The 14,759-nt window shown below is 39.2% G+C and overlaps 1 protein-coding gene across 1 annotated transcript in view; it reads right to left on the bottom strand.

Annotated features, from left to right (window-relative positions):
* The window catches only part of zdhhc14 (zinc finger DHHC-type palmitoyltransferase 14), a 168,092-nt gene that overhangs the window by 30,741 nt on the left and 122,592 nt on the right, over nt 1-14,759 (bottom strand). Inside the window, exons 5-7 of the mRNA XM_059648482.1 lie at nt 14,403-14,451; nt 2,470-2,572; nt 474-583 (exon numbers count right to left, since the gene is read on the bottom strand). Coding sequence (XP_059504465.1) covers nt 474-583; nt 2,470-2,572; nt 14,403-14,451 — 262 coding nt within the window. The remainder of the gene's footprint in view (nt 1-473; nt 584-2,469; nt 2,573-14,402; nt 14,452-14,759) is intronic.

Consider the following 14,759-nt stretch of genomic DNA (forward strand, 5'->3'; position numbering starts at 1 on the left):
ACTATTCTTGAACTCCACGTGGCTTGCAAATCTGACCCTTGCACAAAAAGACAAAATTTCTTGTAAGATCACACATGGGCTAGGTGTCCATTTTGTGAGCTCTGAATAGTGTGGAAGTCTGGTTTTCCCCAGCCCATGGGGAGATGTATCCAAATAAAGTAGAACCACAGTATTTTAGTTCACTGACATACATAAAAGCAAATTCCAATCAACAATTAGATTTCTTTTAGAAAGCTGATACAGGTTTGTAAAAATTAACTGTACTCTTAGTAAATGCCATTTGTATCTAGTCCACCATATGGACAACATAACAATATAACTGCACATTTTGAATTCATTTGATGATTTAAAAAATAACATTATATAAACCCAAGTTTTATTCAATAAATATTCCTTATTGTTTTAAAAGGGAAAGAAACAATGGAAAGAAGTCTTTGAACAGTGATTTATTGCCCATCACAATCATTTCCCACCTCGGTGGCAATGGCCCACACAGAGCTGCACAACAATTTGTGAAGATATTTCCATAGCTATATGGATTGTAATTGTCTTTGCTTCTTTTGTTTGACCAGGATCCTTTAATCTGCAAGGACAAAATTAAAACCAACCATTAAGAATAGTTCAATCAAACAAACTGTTTAACTTTCAACAAATTGGACCACAACACTTAAAAAAGCCTCAAAGGTTTCAACCGGTACACCTTTCAGGTTCAGTCTTCAGTAGAAACATGAAATTTACCACTACAAAATCACTTAAGAAATTGAAGCAATTGCTTCCAACTACAAGATTTATGCCATATCAGGTGAATCAATGAGTATAAAGTATTAACATTAATTCTTTTAAATAATATATTGAACTACAGCAGAAATAGAAAGAACTACTGATGCTGGAGTTACAGCTAACACAGTGTGGAACCAGAGGAACACAGCAGGCCAGGCAGCATCAGAGGAGCAGGAAAGCTGATGTTTTGGGTCAGGTCCCTTCTTCAGAACTGGGGAGGGGAAAGGGTGCTCTGAAATAAATAGACAGGAGGGGTGGGCCTGGGGAAGGTAGGTGGGATGATGACAGCTGAGTGCAGGTAGGCTGTGGTGGGGACTGGGATAGATGGGAGAGAAAGTGGATAGATTGTGTCAGGTTAAGGTTGGTCATGGGATGAGGCCAGGGGTGGGGAAATTTTGAAACTAGTGAAGTCCACACTGAGACCATTGGGTTGTAGGCTCCCAATGGCATCATTGTGACACTGGAGGAGGGCCAGCATGGACATGTTCGTCCAGGAAGTAGGAGGGGGTGTTGAAGTGGCTCGTGACTGGAAGGTGTTGTCGTTTGTTGCAAACAGAGCACAGGTGTTCTACAAAGCTGTCTCCAAGCCTCCTCTTGGTCTCAATGATATAGAGGAGGCCACAACAGGAGCAGCGGATTCAGTAAACCATCTGTTTGATGTGGAAAGTTTTTTTGGGTCATTGGATGGAGGTGTTCACCTGACCTGAAACATCAGCTTTCCTGTTCTTCTGGTGCTGCCTGGCCTGCTGTGTTCCTCCAGCTCCACAATGTGTTATCTTGAACTACAGCAGGAAGTGTTGAAGCAAACATGTGCATATCTGACTAAGCTGTTAAATTTGAAAAGCAAATTTCAAGCAGTATGTGGCACACCTTATTACAACGAATACTTTTAAGCTTCGCATTGCCAGAGAGGGTAGTGGAGTTGGCCTCATTAGGGGCATTTAAGCAGCTATCAAATAGGCATGTGGATGATAGTATAAGGTAGGGGTGGAGATTAGATAAACCTTAGGATTAGGGTAAAAGTTCAGCACACATTTTGGGCCGAAAGGCCTGTACTGTGCTGGACTGTTCTATGTTCTAATTTTCACATTAGATTCAATTTTATCCGAGACCTTGCCTTATTGAATAATCAGAGAGTACAGTGTCAGCAACATTATGACAAAATATAATATTAACAGATTTTCTGCCCTCTGCTATATCTTATATTAATATATCATAGTAACCAATCAAGTCTCATGCACTCACATTACTTACATGCAATGATGCACTGAAAAAATCTTTGGCGCATTAAGCTCAACCTGACTACCTTACATTTGTATGCTTTCATACTCCTTTATACAACATATCTACCTTTTGTTACAGGACAGACATGATCAAAGTACAGTGTGATGCAGCCTTTTATTTTTTGAAATAAAAAGTGTAGTAACTGGATTTGTCCAAATCAGTGTTAGACATTAGACCTTATCACAATGCTCGTTGCAGAATATTTTAAGCCTGTATTCAGGACAACACTTCAAGGATCTGACTTGTGTTGTCATGTCAGCTAAATGTTCTCCTTATCTATAAGTGTCTTCTTTCACACTATTTCATAATATTTTAAAATCAAATTATAATTTGGTATATTTTAATGCTCATTCTTGATTTTTGCTTGAACTATTTTCTTAGCAAGGAATGAAACAAAATACTTACATCTTCATTTGTAGTCTGATTTGAGCTGATTAGGTATGTGTGAAATCCTGACAGGCCAAGAATTGACCAAACAGAGAAGAAACAAACAACCGCTTCCAGCACAGTAACAAGTGAGTCAAGGAATGAAAATAAAATGCAACCAAAATAAAACCATAAAAGGTTAATTCCTTAATTCACCTGGAGAACTTGAAAGGTATCACAATTTGTAGTTGCACTGTTCCCTTAAAACAGTAAAACAACACAAGGCACTTCTCTGGCCAGTTACCAAAATTTGGCACTGAGCCACGTATTGATGAGGTTGTTTAAAGCATCAGGTGTGACGGATTGTCTGAAAAAGGAAAGAGATGGAGCAGCTCAGGTAGATTATTTCATAATCTATGGCCTTGGGTAATGTCAGCCAATAATGGAACAATTATAATTAAGGATACTCAAACGACAATATTTGAAACAATTCAGAGATGTAAGGGTACAGATTTCTGAGATTGCAAAAGCTGAATTTGTTTAGGGATTTGGAAACAAAAAATGAGAATTTTAAAATCAAAATGTTAATTAATTGGGAGTCAGTATATGTCAGTGAAATAGGACATGGCTGGCAGAAGTTTGGAAAATCTCAAGTTTACTCTAGCCTGTAGTATGTCAGTTAGCTGCATTAGAACAGTAAAGTCTAGAGGTAAGAGAGGCACGGGTGAGGACTTCACCAGCAAGGGAGTGGTGAGATGGCAGTATAATGAGATGTTGTGTAGGTTTAAATAGATGTTTTCAATTTTGCACTGTACGTGATCCAAAATCTGGGGTGAAACAAGAAATCAAGCTTACAAACAATTTGGTTTGTATCTCTACAAATCCAACTATCTGAGGTCACAGAAGAATTTCTTACTAACCTGTTTTTTTTAAATTGACTGCGGTATTTTCCCAGATGACCACTCAACAGCTTCTGTATTTGCAACCTCTACTAGCATATAATTAAGGGTTTCCCAAGGTAGTTCGCTGCTGCCAATCCTGCTTCATCTTGACCAAAAGAACTGTGGATGCAGTAAAACAAAGTTGCTGGAAAAGCATCTTTGAAGGAAAAAAGCAGAGCTAAAGTTTCAGGTCCAGTGACCCTTCCTCAGAACTGTTCTGAGGGAGGGTTACCAGACCCAGAATGTTAAGTCTGTGAGAGGAAGTGATGGCATAGTGGTATTATCGGTGGATTGTTAATCCAGAGATACAGATAACATTCTGGGTACCTGGATTCAAATCCTGGCATGGCAGATGGTGGAATCTGAATTCAATAAAATATCTGGAATTAAGAATGTACTGATGACCATGAATCCATTGTCAATTGTGGAACAACCATCTGGTTCACTAATGTCCTTTAGGGAAGGAAACTGCCATCCTTACTTGGTCTGGCCTACATGTGATTCCAGACCCACAGCAATGTGGTTGACTCTGAACTGCCCTCTAGCTAATTAGGGATGGGAAATAAATGCTGCCTAGCCAGCAACACTCTCAGCCCTTGAATGAATAAAGAAAATAAACCCGCTGAGCTTTTCCAGCAACTTTGTTTTCATTCCTTCTTCGTCTTGAGAGTATCTAGTGATCATTAGTAGAGGATGCAATACCACAGAGATCAGAAAAGGTACTATTCTTAGATTAAAAGGTTTATTGCATGATAGCAATAAGTACAACTACATTTGATCATACATAATCACTAGGATGTTAAGCAAGCTGATATAGATACATTTGATTCATTATTGTCACATGTACCTAAGTACAGTGAAAAGTCTTGCACTCAGTACAGGTAAATCAAAACATACAAAGATCGTGGGGTGATTGAACAGAGTGAGAAATACAAAATTATGTGCTCCTTAAAGTGAGGGTAGACTCCTTGGCTCCACTTAAGGAAGTGAGGGGTCTCCAATTCATCTAAAATTGGCCAGGGTCATAACAGTATAAGGAGCAAAAGAGTGGCAGGATTTCCAGAGATATGCACAAAATTACTTTTTGTAAAATACTACGGGCTGAATCTTACAGGGTCTGCGCAACGTTGGCTCTGGTGAGATTTGTGGCAAAATCAAATGAGGTCCATCAGGGTTGATCTTAATGTCAGGTGCTTCTTGTTTCTTCTATTGTGCTTGTGACAAGAGTTGCGGTGAGTTTCTTGCTAGGTAATGGTAATTTGTTAATTAAAAGGGGTTATTACTTGTTAAATTCTTTGTTGGCAAGCCAACTCACCTCATCTGTAATAAAAAGAATCTGAATATCAAACTCACCATACAAGATAAGCATTGATAAAACTTAACATGTAAAACAAGTGTGGGTGCCTAGTTCATCGTCTCAGCCTGCTCCTGCCCCTCTCTGATGAAGGGTCTAGGCCCGAAACGTCAGCTTTTGTGCTCCTGAGATGCTGCTTGGCCTGCTGTGTTCATCCAGCCTCACATTTTATTATCGTGGGTGCCTAGTGACTTCAACTTGCCATTTGGTCCAAAGCCCTCCATAATGGATACTGGGCATGCTCCATAAGCACCAGCCACACACCCACATCCAAGAACATTGGCATCTAACATGTGCCCACTTTTAAAAACTCTCATGGTACATCTCCATTCCACATAGGATGCATCTGCACTTCAACGCTGCACCAAGAACTACCATTGTAATGTTGTAACAAGGACACACATGTCGATCATGGACTGGGCCAAGCTACATCTTTGGGCTCTTTCCTTGTGGTCATGATGCTCACTCACTTCGACCCCAAACGCTCATAGCATCCCTGTCTTTGCACTGCCGTGCCTTTTTGTGCTTTGTCCCTCAGCTAGAGATACCAGGTCATTGCTGGCTTGTTGCACTATATAGCACAGACACAAAGCCAGGAAATTTGTCAATTTTCAGCAGGCTTGAATCAACACAAGGAGTTAACCTTTGCTCAGGGGTTCCAAGCACCCAGTTCATGGACTCGACCAGAATGTATCTCCACCTCCTATCACTCACTGTAATAACACCTTTTTGTGTTTTTCCCCCTCAGTCAGAGATACCAGGTTCATATTATTACTGTCTTGCCTTACCATTTAACACAAGGACACATGAAGTAAGTTGTCATGGTTGTCAGTAAGGCCTAGTCAGGTGAACAGAGATAAATTTTCACTCAGCAGGTCCTAGAAAGTAAGTCAAGAGCAGAGACAAAAAACTGTTGCTAGAATCGAAGGTAGGAAGAACATAGCAGGCAAGGCAGCATCTGGAGGAAAGGAGCAACCAACATTTCAGGTATTACCCTTCTCCAGGACTGGATGTGGGGGAGGGGGAGGTTAGGTTGGCAATTAAGTCAAGTGCAGTCTTCGATACCAATCCAGGGCTTGGAAATAGTCAGTCACTCAGGTGGTCAGAAACAGAATGGTCTCCACCTAAGGGGTGAATAGCCAAATGACTGTCAACTTACCACCCGTCTTGATTATTTCTGCCTTATTGGGGGTTGCTCTCCTCCTGGAATGAGACAGAGGCACGTATTAAGTGGGATGAAAGATGGTGGCATAGCTGTTATTTTTGGTGCAGGTGAGAAGGTACTGCTAGCAAGTGAGTACACAGAGCAAAGTGTACGCAGGGTGAATGCTGTCAGTAGTTAGGGGGCTAGTTGAACAAGTAAGGAAGAGGTTACAGGCAATAGTATGAGTGGTAAAGCATAAGCCTTGGTGGGAGTTGGGTACAATAGCAGAGGCAGGGGGAGCGTGAAAAATCAGAGGAGGTAATGGCAGCTACGCTTGCAATGTGGAGAAGCGCATTTTCCCTCTACTTACAGTGCAGTGCAGTGCATTCCTCCAGATAGCTGAGACTGTACTGACCTAGATGGCAATCCTGGACCAGATTGTCATGGTCTGGTGTTGTGGCCTCTCTGCTTGTCCTGAGTGAAGAGAAAGTCTGTCTGCATCACCCTGTTCAGCAGGGCTCCAATCAAATCTGTACCTATCTTTTCAACAGGATTTGACAAGCAAGGATTTACTTCTGAAAGTAATCCATGCTATTTATTATTCTGCTAACATTTCTAGGAGTTCTTCTCTTCTCTCCTTCAGAAAATATTCTGTTAGCTTTCCTACTATTGATTTTACTGGACATTATCTGCCTCCATTCTTCAATCCAGGAATTAGATTATACATTTAATTTATAACATTAAGGTATGCAGAAATATCTTTGCTATATTTTTCCTAGATATATTAAAAAGCATGGATGCAACTTGGACTGAGGTATCATACTTTTTGAGAGTTTGTTTGATTTATTCATTAGGTTCTATTTTATTTAAATGCACTTATATCATCTCATCTTTCAATATCGTGTCCACTTGTTCTATCTCCCTGGTAAATTCCAAGCAAAGTAATTTACTATTTCTGCCATCACTATCATTACCCATGATATTGTCCTGTATGCCGCTTAATGATATAAGCTGTCTGGGTTATGCATATTTTTAATATCATTTATTTCAAGTTCGGATTTTGAATCTCAAGTTAATAAATCTTGTAATTTATTTCTATAGCCGTGGTTATTTCTTATGAAACAGTTTGTAAGGAGTACTTTGGCAGCCAAATGTGTTTGTATTTATTTTAGGATTTTGTGACCTAGCTAGATAGTCAATTGTACCTTTGTTTTCGTTAGCTTAAAAAACAAAAATATTGATAAGATGACAGAGGGGCTTCTGTTTTAGTGGAATCATTGCACTGAGATGCATAGGTACAGCAGTGGTCCTGAGCAGAGAAGAAAATAGCCAACTTGATTACTTTACAGTAAGGAGTTAGTGACAGTCCCACAGCAGAAGCATTGGGAGAAAATTGTGGAAAGAATTTGAAGATGAAATTGTTTAAACTCAGGTGCATCACAGTTCCAAGAATAAGCTATCAGAGATTTTTAAAAAATTCAGAGGTTGTAATCTTCCAGAACCATAAGTCAATGCCACAATCGGTGTACTGACACTGATCATCGTACACAGAACATTGGAGTGGCTGTTTATGTGTTAGCTTAGAGGGAATGCTGATGAGTACTGTTCAAGGATTTACAGAGCACATGTCAAGGGCTGTTATTTTTAAACTTGTAAAGGAGTGTTTTGAGATTAATGGGATTTGAAATTTACCGAGTAAGTAAAACTCTTTAAATACGTTTTAAGTAAATAATTTTTTTTTCTATTTTATATTAATTTATTTCACTTAGAAAGCTTCTGTTCCGTTGTGAAAATATTTCTCTCTCAATGACAGATCACTTCACTAAAAACAAAGCAAAGCAATGTGATCAAACAAGTCAGATTTTAGTTTGGAATCTGACTTGTCTGATAATAACATCAGCTGAGATCAAACAATGGTCCTGTTCCTATTTAATACTTTGCTTTAGGTTATGACTAAACAAAACTGAAAGAAGCTACAAGTTCATATTAAAGTAAAATGGCAAATGCAAAGCTTGATAAAATTTTAGATTTTAGACTCACTTTAGAAAAAAATCCCTGCACCACTTTTGACTGACTGAATGGACAGGCAATTTGCTGCAAAATCTCTTCCCAACCAAAACAGAGAAGAACTTGAAGACAGTCACTAGCCCCAAAAAGAGAGACAGGAGGACACTATGCTTCTGAAACATTGTGAAAGTGCCTGGGAGAGTAGCTTCATAAAGAACATAAAAGAAAGCTGGAACAGTAGTTTCATAAACAACAGGATAAGCAGGTGCTCTACAGCACAGATAGGATAGGGACAGCCATTTCATAAAGGGAAGGGAAGCTGTGGTGGGGAATAAAAACCAGCGTCAGAGAGTCCCTTCCACCTGTCAGAATGGAAGTGCAATATCACACAAAAACCAGTGGCTGATGCCATGTGAGAAAACCAGAAATTGCTGGAAATCTCAGTAGATCAGGCAGCATGTGAGAGACAAATCAGAGTTAACATTTCGGGTCCAGTGACCCTTCTTCAGAACTGGACATTAATTAATCTCCTTAGATTAATTATAGAATATCTTCCATGTCTCATTTGGTTGGTTAAGTGGTTTAAATTAGAAGACATTATTGCAGTTAAACAGTAGTTTAAAAAAAAATCACAAGATATTTAATATCCAAATCAATTAATTAAATAGAATAATCATGGCTGGGCTGATGATGCTATGCAGTTGCAGCATATGGGAACTGGTGGATGCCAATACAATCCACAAATGCAGCAAGTGTTGGCTTTTCAGCCACTTCAGCTCTTAGCTGAGCTGTGGAGACTACAAAGTTCAGGGAGGGCAGAGAGGTATTTGAATGCTGTGTTTCAGGGACAGCCACACTCTTTAGACTAATTACATCAAATGTGGTGTATGTCAGGGAAAGGGGGAGTTGGGCTGGTGTGACTGCAAGTGAAGCGGGTATGGGAATCCAGAATTCAGCTTTGCGGGAACCTCAGCTACTGACCAAGAAAAATGGCTATGAGATTCTTGATCCCACGGTGTACAAGGACATAGAATGCAAGGATGAGCAAATTGACCACAGCATATGATACGGAATACAACTCAAGTTTATTTTTCTGGCAGGTACAAGTGGAAAGAAAAGAGAAATCTAGGAGTAACAGAGATAGGACAATTAGGGAAACAGATAATGTTCTCTGCAGCTAACCTATGATCACTATCATCTAGAAGGACAAGTGCAGCAGATACATGGGTACATCACCACCTACACGCTCTCCTCCAAGCTATTCACCACTCTGTCACACGTTGCCATTCCTTCCCTGTCACTGGGTCAAAATCCTTGAATTCTCTCCCTAAGGGAATCATAGGTCTTCTTAGAGCACATAGTCCACAGCGGTTCAAGAAGGAAGTTCATCACCACCTTCTCGAGAGCAAACAGGGACAGGCAATAAATACTAGCCAACATTCCATGAGTGAATTAAAAGTCAAACAGGTACACTGATCTGAAATAGGGCAAGCATCCTTGCAGTGGAAGTTTGCTGTGGCCACTGGGGAGGGTTTAAATTAATTTGCCAATAAGGTAGGATTCTGAGAGAAGGTTCTGAGAGCTTTGGGGAGACGCACGACCAGTAAAATTTTCAATTCCTCAACGGCCACAAGAGAGTGCTAGAGGGCTGGAAGACAGCCAATGTAGTACCGTTATTCAAGAAGGGAGCAGAGGATAAACTGAGAAACTACAGTCCAGTCAGTCCAACCTCAATAGTGGGGAAACTATTGGCAGCAATTTTTCGAGAAAGAATTAATCTGCACTTAAATAGTTAAGAAGCCCTTATTATTTTGAACTCTACTGAGTAAAGGAATATCCTTTTTAGCTCTTCATAATATGTACATCACTTCAACACATGAATCGGCCGAATGAATAACTTTTTAACTATCCCTAAGGCCAGTATATTATTTTTTAAAAGATACCAGGAAATTGGCTGGATAGGTGAGACTTTCTTCACTGAAGCAAAGGTTGAGATGTGACCTTGTAGAGGTTTATAAAATCCGATAAAGTGAAAAATCTATCTATCCTTCTATCTATATTCAATCATAGATCACCCATATCCCAGTAGAGTTGAAAGGTCTAAAGACTTACTAACCTGTGTGGAAACTTCTCAGCTCAGTGCTGAATAATCAACCCGTGGTCTGTCCCCATATGTTCTAGAACCTCTCAGTATCTTACCTTATCAACCTCTTCAGAATCTTATATGTTCAATTCTATCATTTCTTATTCTCATAAACTCCAAACAAATGACACTAAATTTAACAGCATAAGAAAACAGGAACAGGAGTAGGCTATTCTACTCCACAAACATGATCCCTACTGATTAAGATCATGGCTGAATGGATTGAGGCCTCAATCCCACTTTGTGCACCCCACCCCCGTACCATCACTATTAGTCTCAACTCCCTTGGGGATCAAAAATCTGCCTTTTATATATACAGTAGCTCAGATTCCCTAGAAAACAGTGATCACAACAGGGTAGAACTTCACATTCAATTCACAGCAAGAAATTTGGGTCCTATACTAAATTTTGGGTTTAACAAAGGAAGGAGTACAATATTAAGTGGAATAAAATGGGAAAAGAGTTTAGCATAAAAGAGCTGAAGAACAATGCTGATGTTTAAAAAGATAGCTCATGACTCAGAACCAAGATCGCCCATTGAGCAAAAAGGATTCTAGAAAGCAGATTAATTAACAATGGTTAACCAAGGAAATTAAGGACAGCATCAAACTGAATAGAAAAAAAAAGATAAAGTAGCAAAGATTAACGGTTAGCAAGGATTTAAAAAGTTTCAAAAACCATAACAGATTAGAGGGAAAGTTTAAAGGTGATGTGTGAGGCACATTTATTTATAAACACAGAGGAGGTATGGAGCGTGCTGCCAGGGAAAGTTTGATTTATGAATGATTTATCGTCACTTGCATTTTACACTGAATAATAGTGAGAAGCTTCATCACCAACATCCGGCACCATTTTGAATAGATGAAGAATAAAAAGAGTAAAAAGACATAATTGGAGGACTGTCTATCTTCATTCCGCTGCCTCCATCAACAATCACCATGGGTCACCAACAACAGCTGCGCCGCCATCCGTTCTGTCCTCCACCACCTCATCACTGAGCACACCAACATAGGGATCATCATTCTTTTGCACCATTTATTCATCACTGGGCCCACTTCACTGATGCTGAGTCCAATAATAAGCCTACATTCTCCTCACAATCATCAGTCCCCAGCTCTGCACCGCTACTGCCTTGTTAATAATTAGGAGTCCCCACTCCAGCCCTATGTAACCGAATCAAGAATCCCTGGCTCCGCTGCCATCTGGATGACATCAGGTATATCTGTTCTGAGCATACCAGACTACCATTGTTGCGGAAACTGCCTTGTCAATGCCAGTTGTCAACACTCTGGGCCTACTGCAACCAGGAATCCCTGGCTCTGGCTGCCCTCTTGAAGATTTCGCTGCTGTCACCTCCAATCACTGGAGGAGCTATGCCACTACTGCTGATGGCCCTGAACAAGGGCACCCTTGCTATTGCCACTTCCAATTGCTGAGAGATGAAGCACCTGTCACTGCTGCCTCTGACCGTAAGGAAGCTGTCACCATTTCACGTATAGCCCACTCTTGCTGCCATGTCAATGCCACTGAATAACCCACCAAAGATGAAAACAAAGGGAAAAAGACAGAAGTAAAAAGAAGAAAGAAGCAGATGGGAATGGATGAGTCCCAGGCAAGAGACTGCATGCAGCTCTGCTACTCCACCGTTATCTTGGATCTGGGAAAATGTTAGAAGCAGATAAGATAGCAATGTTAAAAAGGCATTCAGACAGGCACAAAACAGGCAGGGAATAGAGGTAGAAATAACACAGTGTGGAGCTGGAGGTGCTTAGCAGGCCAGGCAGCATCAGAGGAACAGAAAAGTTGACATTTCGGGTCAGGACCCTTCTTCAGAAAAGGGGTCTGAAAAACTGACTCCAACAACAGCAGTTCTTACAATCTCGAAGGCAATAGAAGTATACAGACTATGTTTTGACAGATGGGATTAGTTTAGAATGGTATCGTGGTTGACACAGATATGGTAGGCTGAGGGGTCTATTCCTTGCTGTACTGTTCTATGACCAAAAAATAATACAGAGCCAGAAAATAAATCTTGAGGATAAACTAGTAAGTAATACCAAGATGGGGACAAGAGTTTCTTTAAATGTCAAAAAGAAAGAGAGACCAAAGTGAGCACAGGTCATTTAGGAAACGTGCCTAGAAAAATGATAATGGGAATCAAGAAACAGCAGAGGTGTTGGACAAATACTTTGCATCAGTCTTCAAACACTAATAACATTCAAGAAATGCTAAATAACCAAAGGGCAAGGTGGGGTCAGGTTGAGAGGAAATAAATACACTAGTACTACTAGAGAAAAAGTACTGGGGGAAATTATTGGGACTAAAGGCTGGTATGTCTCCTGACTTTGATGGACATTTGAGAACATTCATGTAAGTAGTTACAGAGATAGTGTAGTGATCTTTCAAGAATACTTAGACTCTGGAAAAGTCACAAAGCGTGGAAAACAGCCAAGGTAAAAAGCTTATTTCAAAAAGCAAAGGAGAAAAAAAAAATAATTGTAGGCCAGTTAACTTGGCATCTGTTGTTGGTAAAATATTAAACTCCATTATGAAGGATGTACTAGCAGACCATTTAGAAATACAAAACATAGTCAAACAAAGTCAGCATCGCTTCATAAAGGGGAAATCATACCTGATAACAAGCAGGACAGATAAAAGGGAACAAGTAGATGTAATATATTTGGATTTCTAAACCTTTTGTGCAAATGTACCCAATTCAAATGCTCCCTTTCATTCTTGCAACTCTCAAGTCCATCAATCAGATTTAAGAAACAAAATCAATTTTATGTTTTTAAACTTACATTTCCTTTGTTTTTCTGTTTTTTAATGATTTATTTCTCTTCCAGTGCTTCTGTTATGAAGTTGGGTACAGTAATTGTGAAGTAGAAGGCAGGAAGCTAAAATGTGTGGTTCCTCTAAGAGATTTGTGCTTTGTCTGTAGTTGCCAGTACAGAGAGCCTTAAAAAGTCAAGTTTTTGATACAAAAAGTAGACCAAAGAAGCCTTACAGGTGACAGGCAAAACAGCAGTCTTGTTTTGATGTTGTGCCAAGTTTGAATTTGGCCAAGTAATTTAAAACCAGACTCAGCAATATAAAGCCAACTGAAATTAAAAACTGACGGTGTCAACAACCTGAAACTAATCCTATAATAAGAATTTGATTTTGTCATTACAGGTATATAATCGGTAAGAGCCAACTGCCATCTGAAAGAGAGATCCATCGTCACCTGCCAGAGTTAGCAACATTCACCTCTCATCTAATTAATCAAAAGGTACCATAGTATTTTACCTCAAAGTCCTCATTAAAGGAATTATAGAGATAAAACATTCCTGATAACAAAATTAATGGAAGAAAGGCAACTGTGAAGAGCAGAGACGACAGAATATTCAAGAAGACCATCTGTGCGAACTCAGAGAGATTAAGTTATAATTTATTGCTTCTTATTAATTGGGTTTATATTAGTGGGACTTGTCTTTATAGACAGCATTCCAGTAGAACTTAGACCAGTTAAGAAATAGTTATTAGTCTAAGGGGGAATTATTCCGTTTGTTAGTAATTCTATTAATTTGTTCATTGTTAGGGTTAAATAAATAAATTGTTTCTTGTTATTTGTAAAGTGGAGATCAGGGATTTTCTTTCCTTTAATTATTCTTTTATCAGATTATGAGGGGAAAGGCGGGCTTTTTTTGGGTGTTTCGGGGGGTGGTAATTATTAGAAAGGAACCTTTAATCCTGTCATGGCAGACTGGGGCTGTGATTTGGTAAATATCAGAGGGGTTCGGCTATTCCCCCTCCGTAGTACTTAATTTGACTCTAAACCACTCCTTCTTCTGTCATTCATCGGTTTCTTTTGCAATCCTCAAGCCTCAAAAGTCTCAGCTGCTCCACTGCCTCATTATGCCATTGTTAGCTGCAGTTCTGGCAAATTATAGCACACAAGTATTTTGAGCTGTAGGAAAGGAATTAACAAAGCACACTGAAAGATGTCTTCGACTTCAGTGTAATGCAGATACATTCATGTGTGTTGTAAATCACAGGTTCTTACTGAACATTGTTCAAGAAAGAAAAATTTTAATTGTATACATTTAGCATTTCATGTTACTCAGTGTTTAATTGTACCTGAAGGGGCTGCGCTCCGAAAGCTTGTGATTTCAAATAAGCTTGTTGGACTACAACCTGGAGTCATGTGATTTTTGACTTTATCCACACCAGTGCCTTCATACCATGTTTAACATCATCAGAATTGGAAAATATTCAGCAAATAAAATAAAAAGCATCCAATGATCAATTGAACAATATCTCACCATATAAAACATCACTACACACTCAAATCAGTTCTTAAGATCACCTAAGGATCTGCTCAAATGTGATTGGAAAGGATATCTTGCAGGACTGTCTTTTAGTGCATTTAGAAATCCTGTCTTCTGAGAACCTACATAAAATTGTTCAAATACATGTTAGATTAAAACAAAATTAAAGTTATCTTAATTAAATTTCAGTTCAGAGCAATGAATTTATGATAATCTTGTCAAAGCATAAATATTACAGCAAAATGAATAAGTATTATCAACAAGCTCACATGCTAAATCCCATACTCTATGCTATATCCTTTCAGACAAGCTACCACTCAGTTCAAACACATCCAATCTTTTGTCTCTGTGGGAACATTGTTTAAATCAATGCTCCTATAAACATGCACATACTTCAAGGCTCTAACAGATACAAAATTTAGTTTTATGA

Source organism: Stegostoma tigrinum, chromosome 9, assembly GCF_030684315.1.
Source record: "Stegostoma tigrinum isolate sSteTig4 chromosome 9, sSteTig4.hap1, whole genome shotgun sequence".
NCBI lineage: Eukaryota > Metazoa > Chordata > Chondrichthyes > Orectolobiformes > Stegostomatidae > Stegostoma > Stegostoma tigrinum.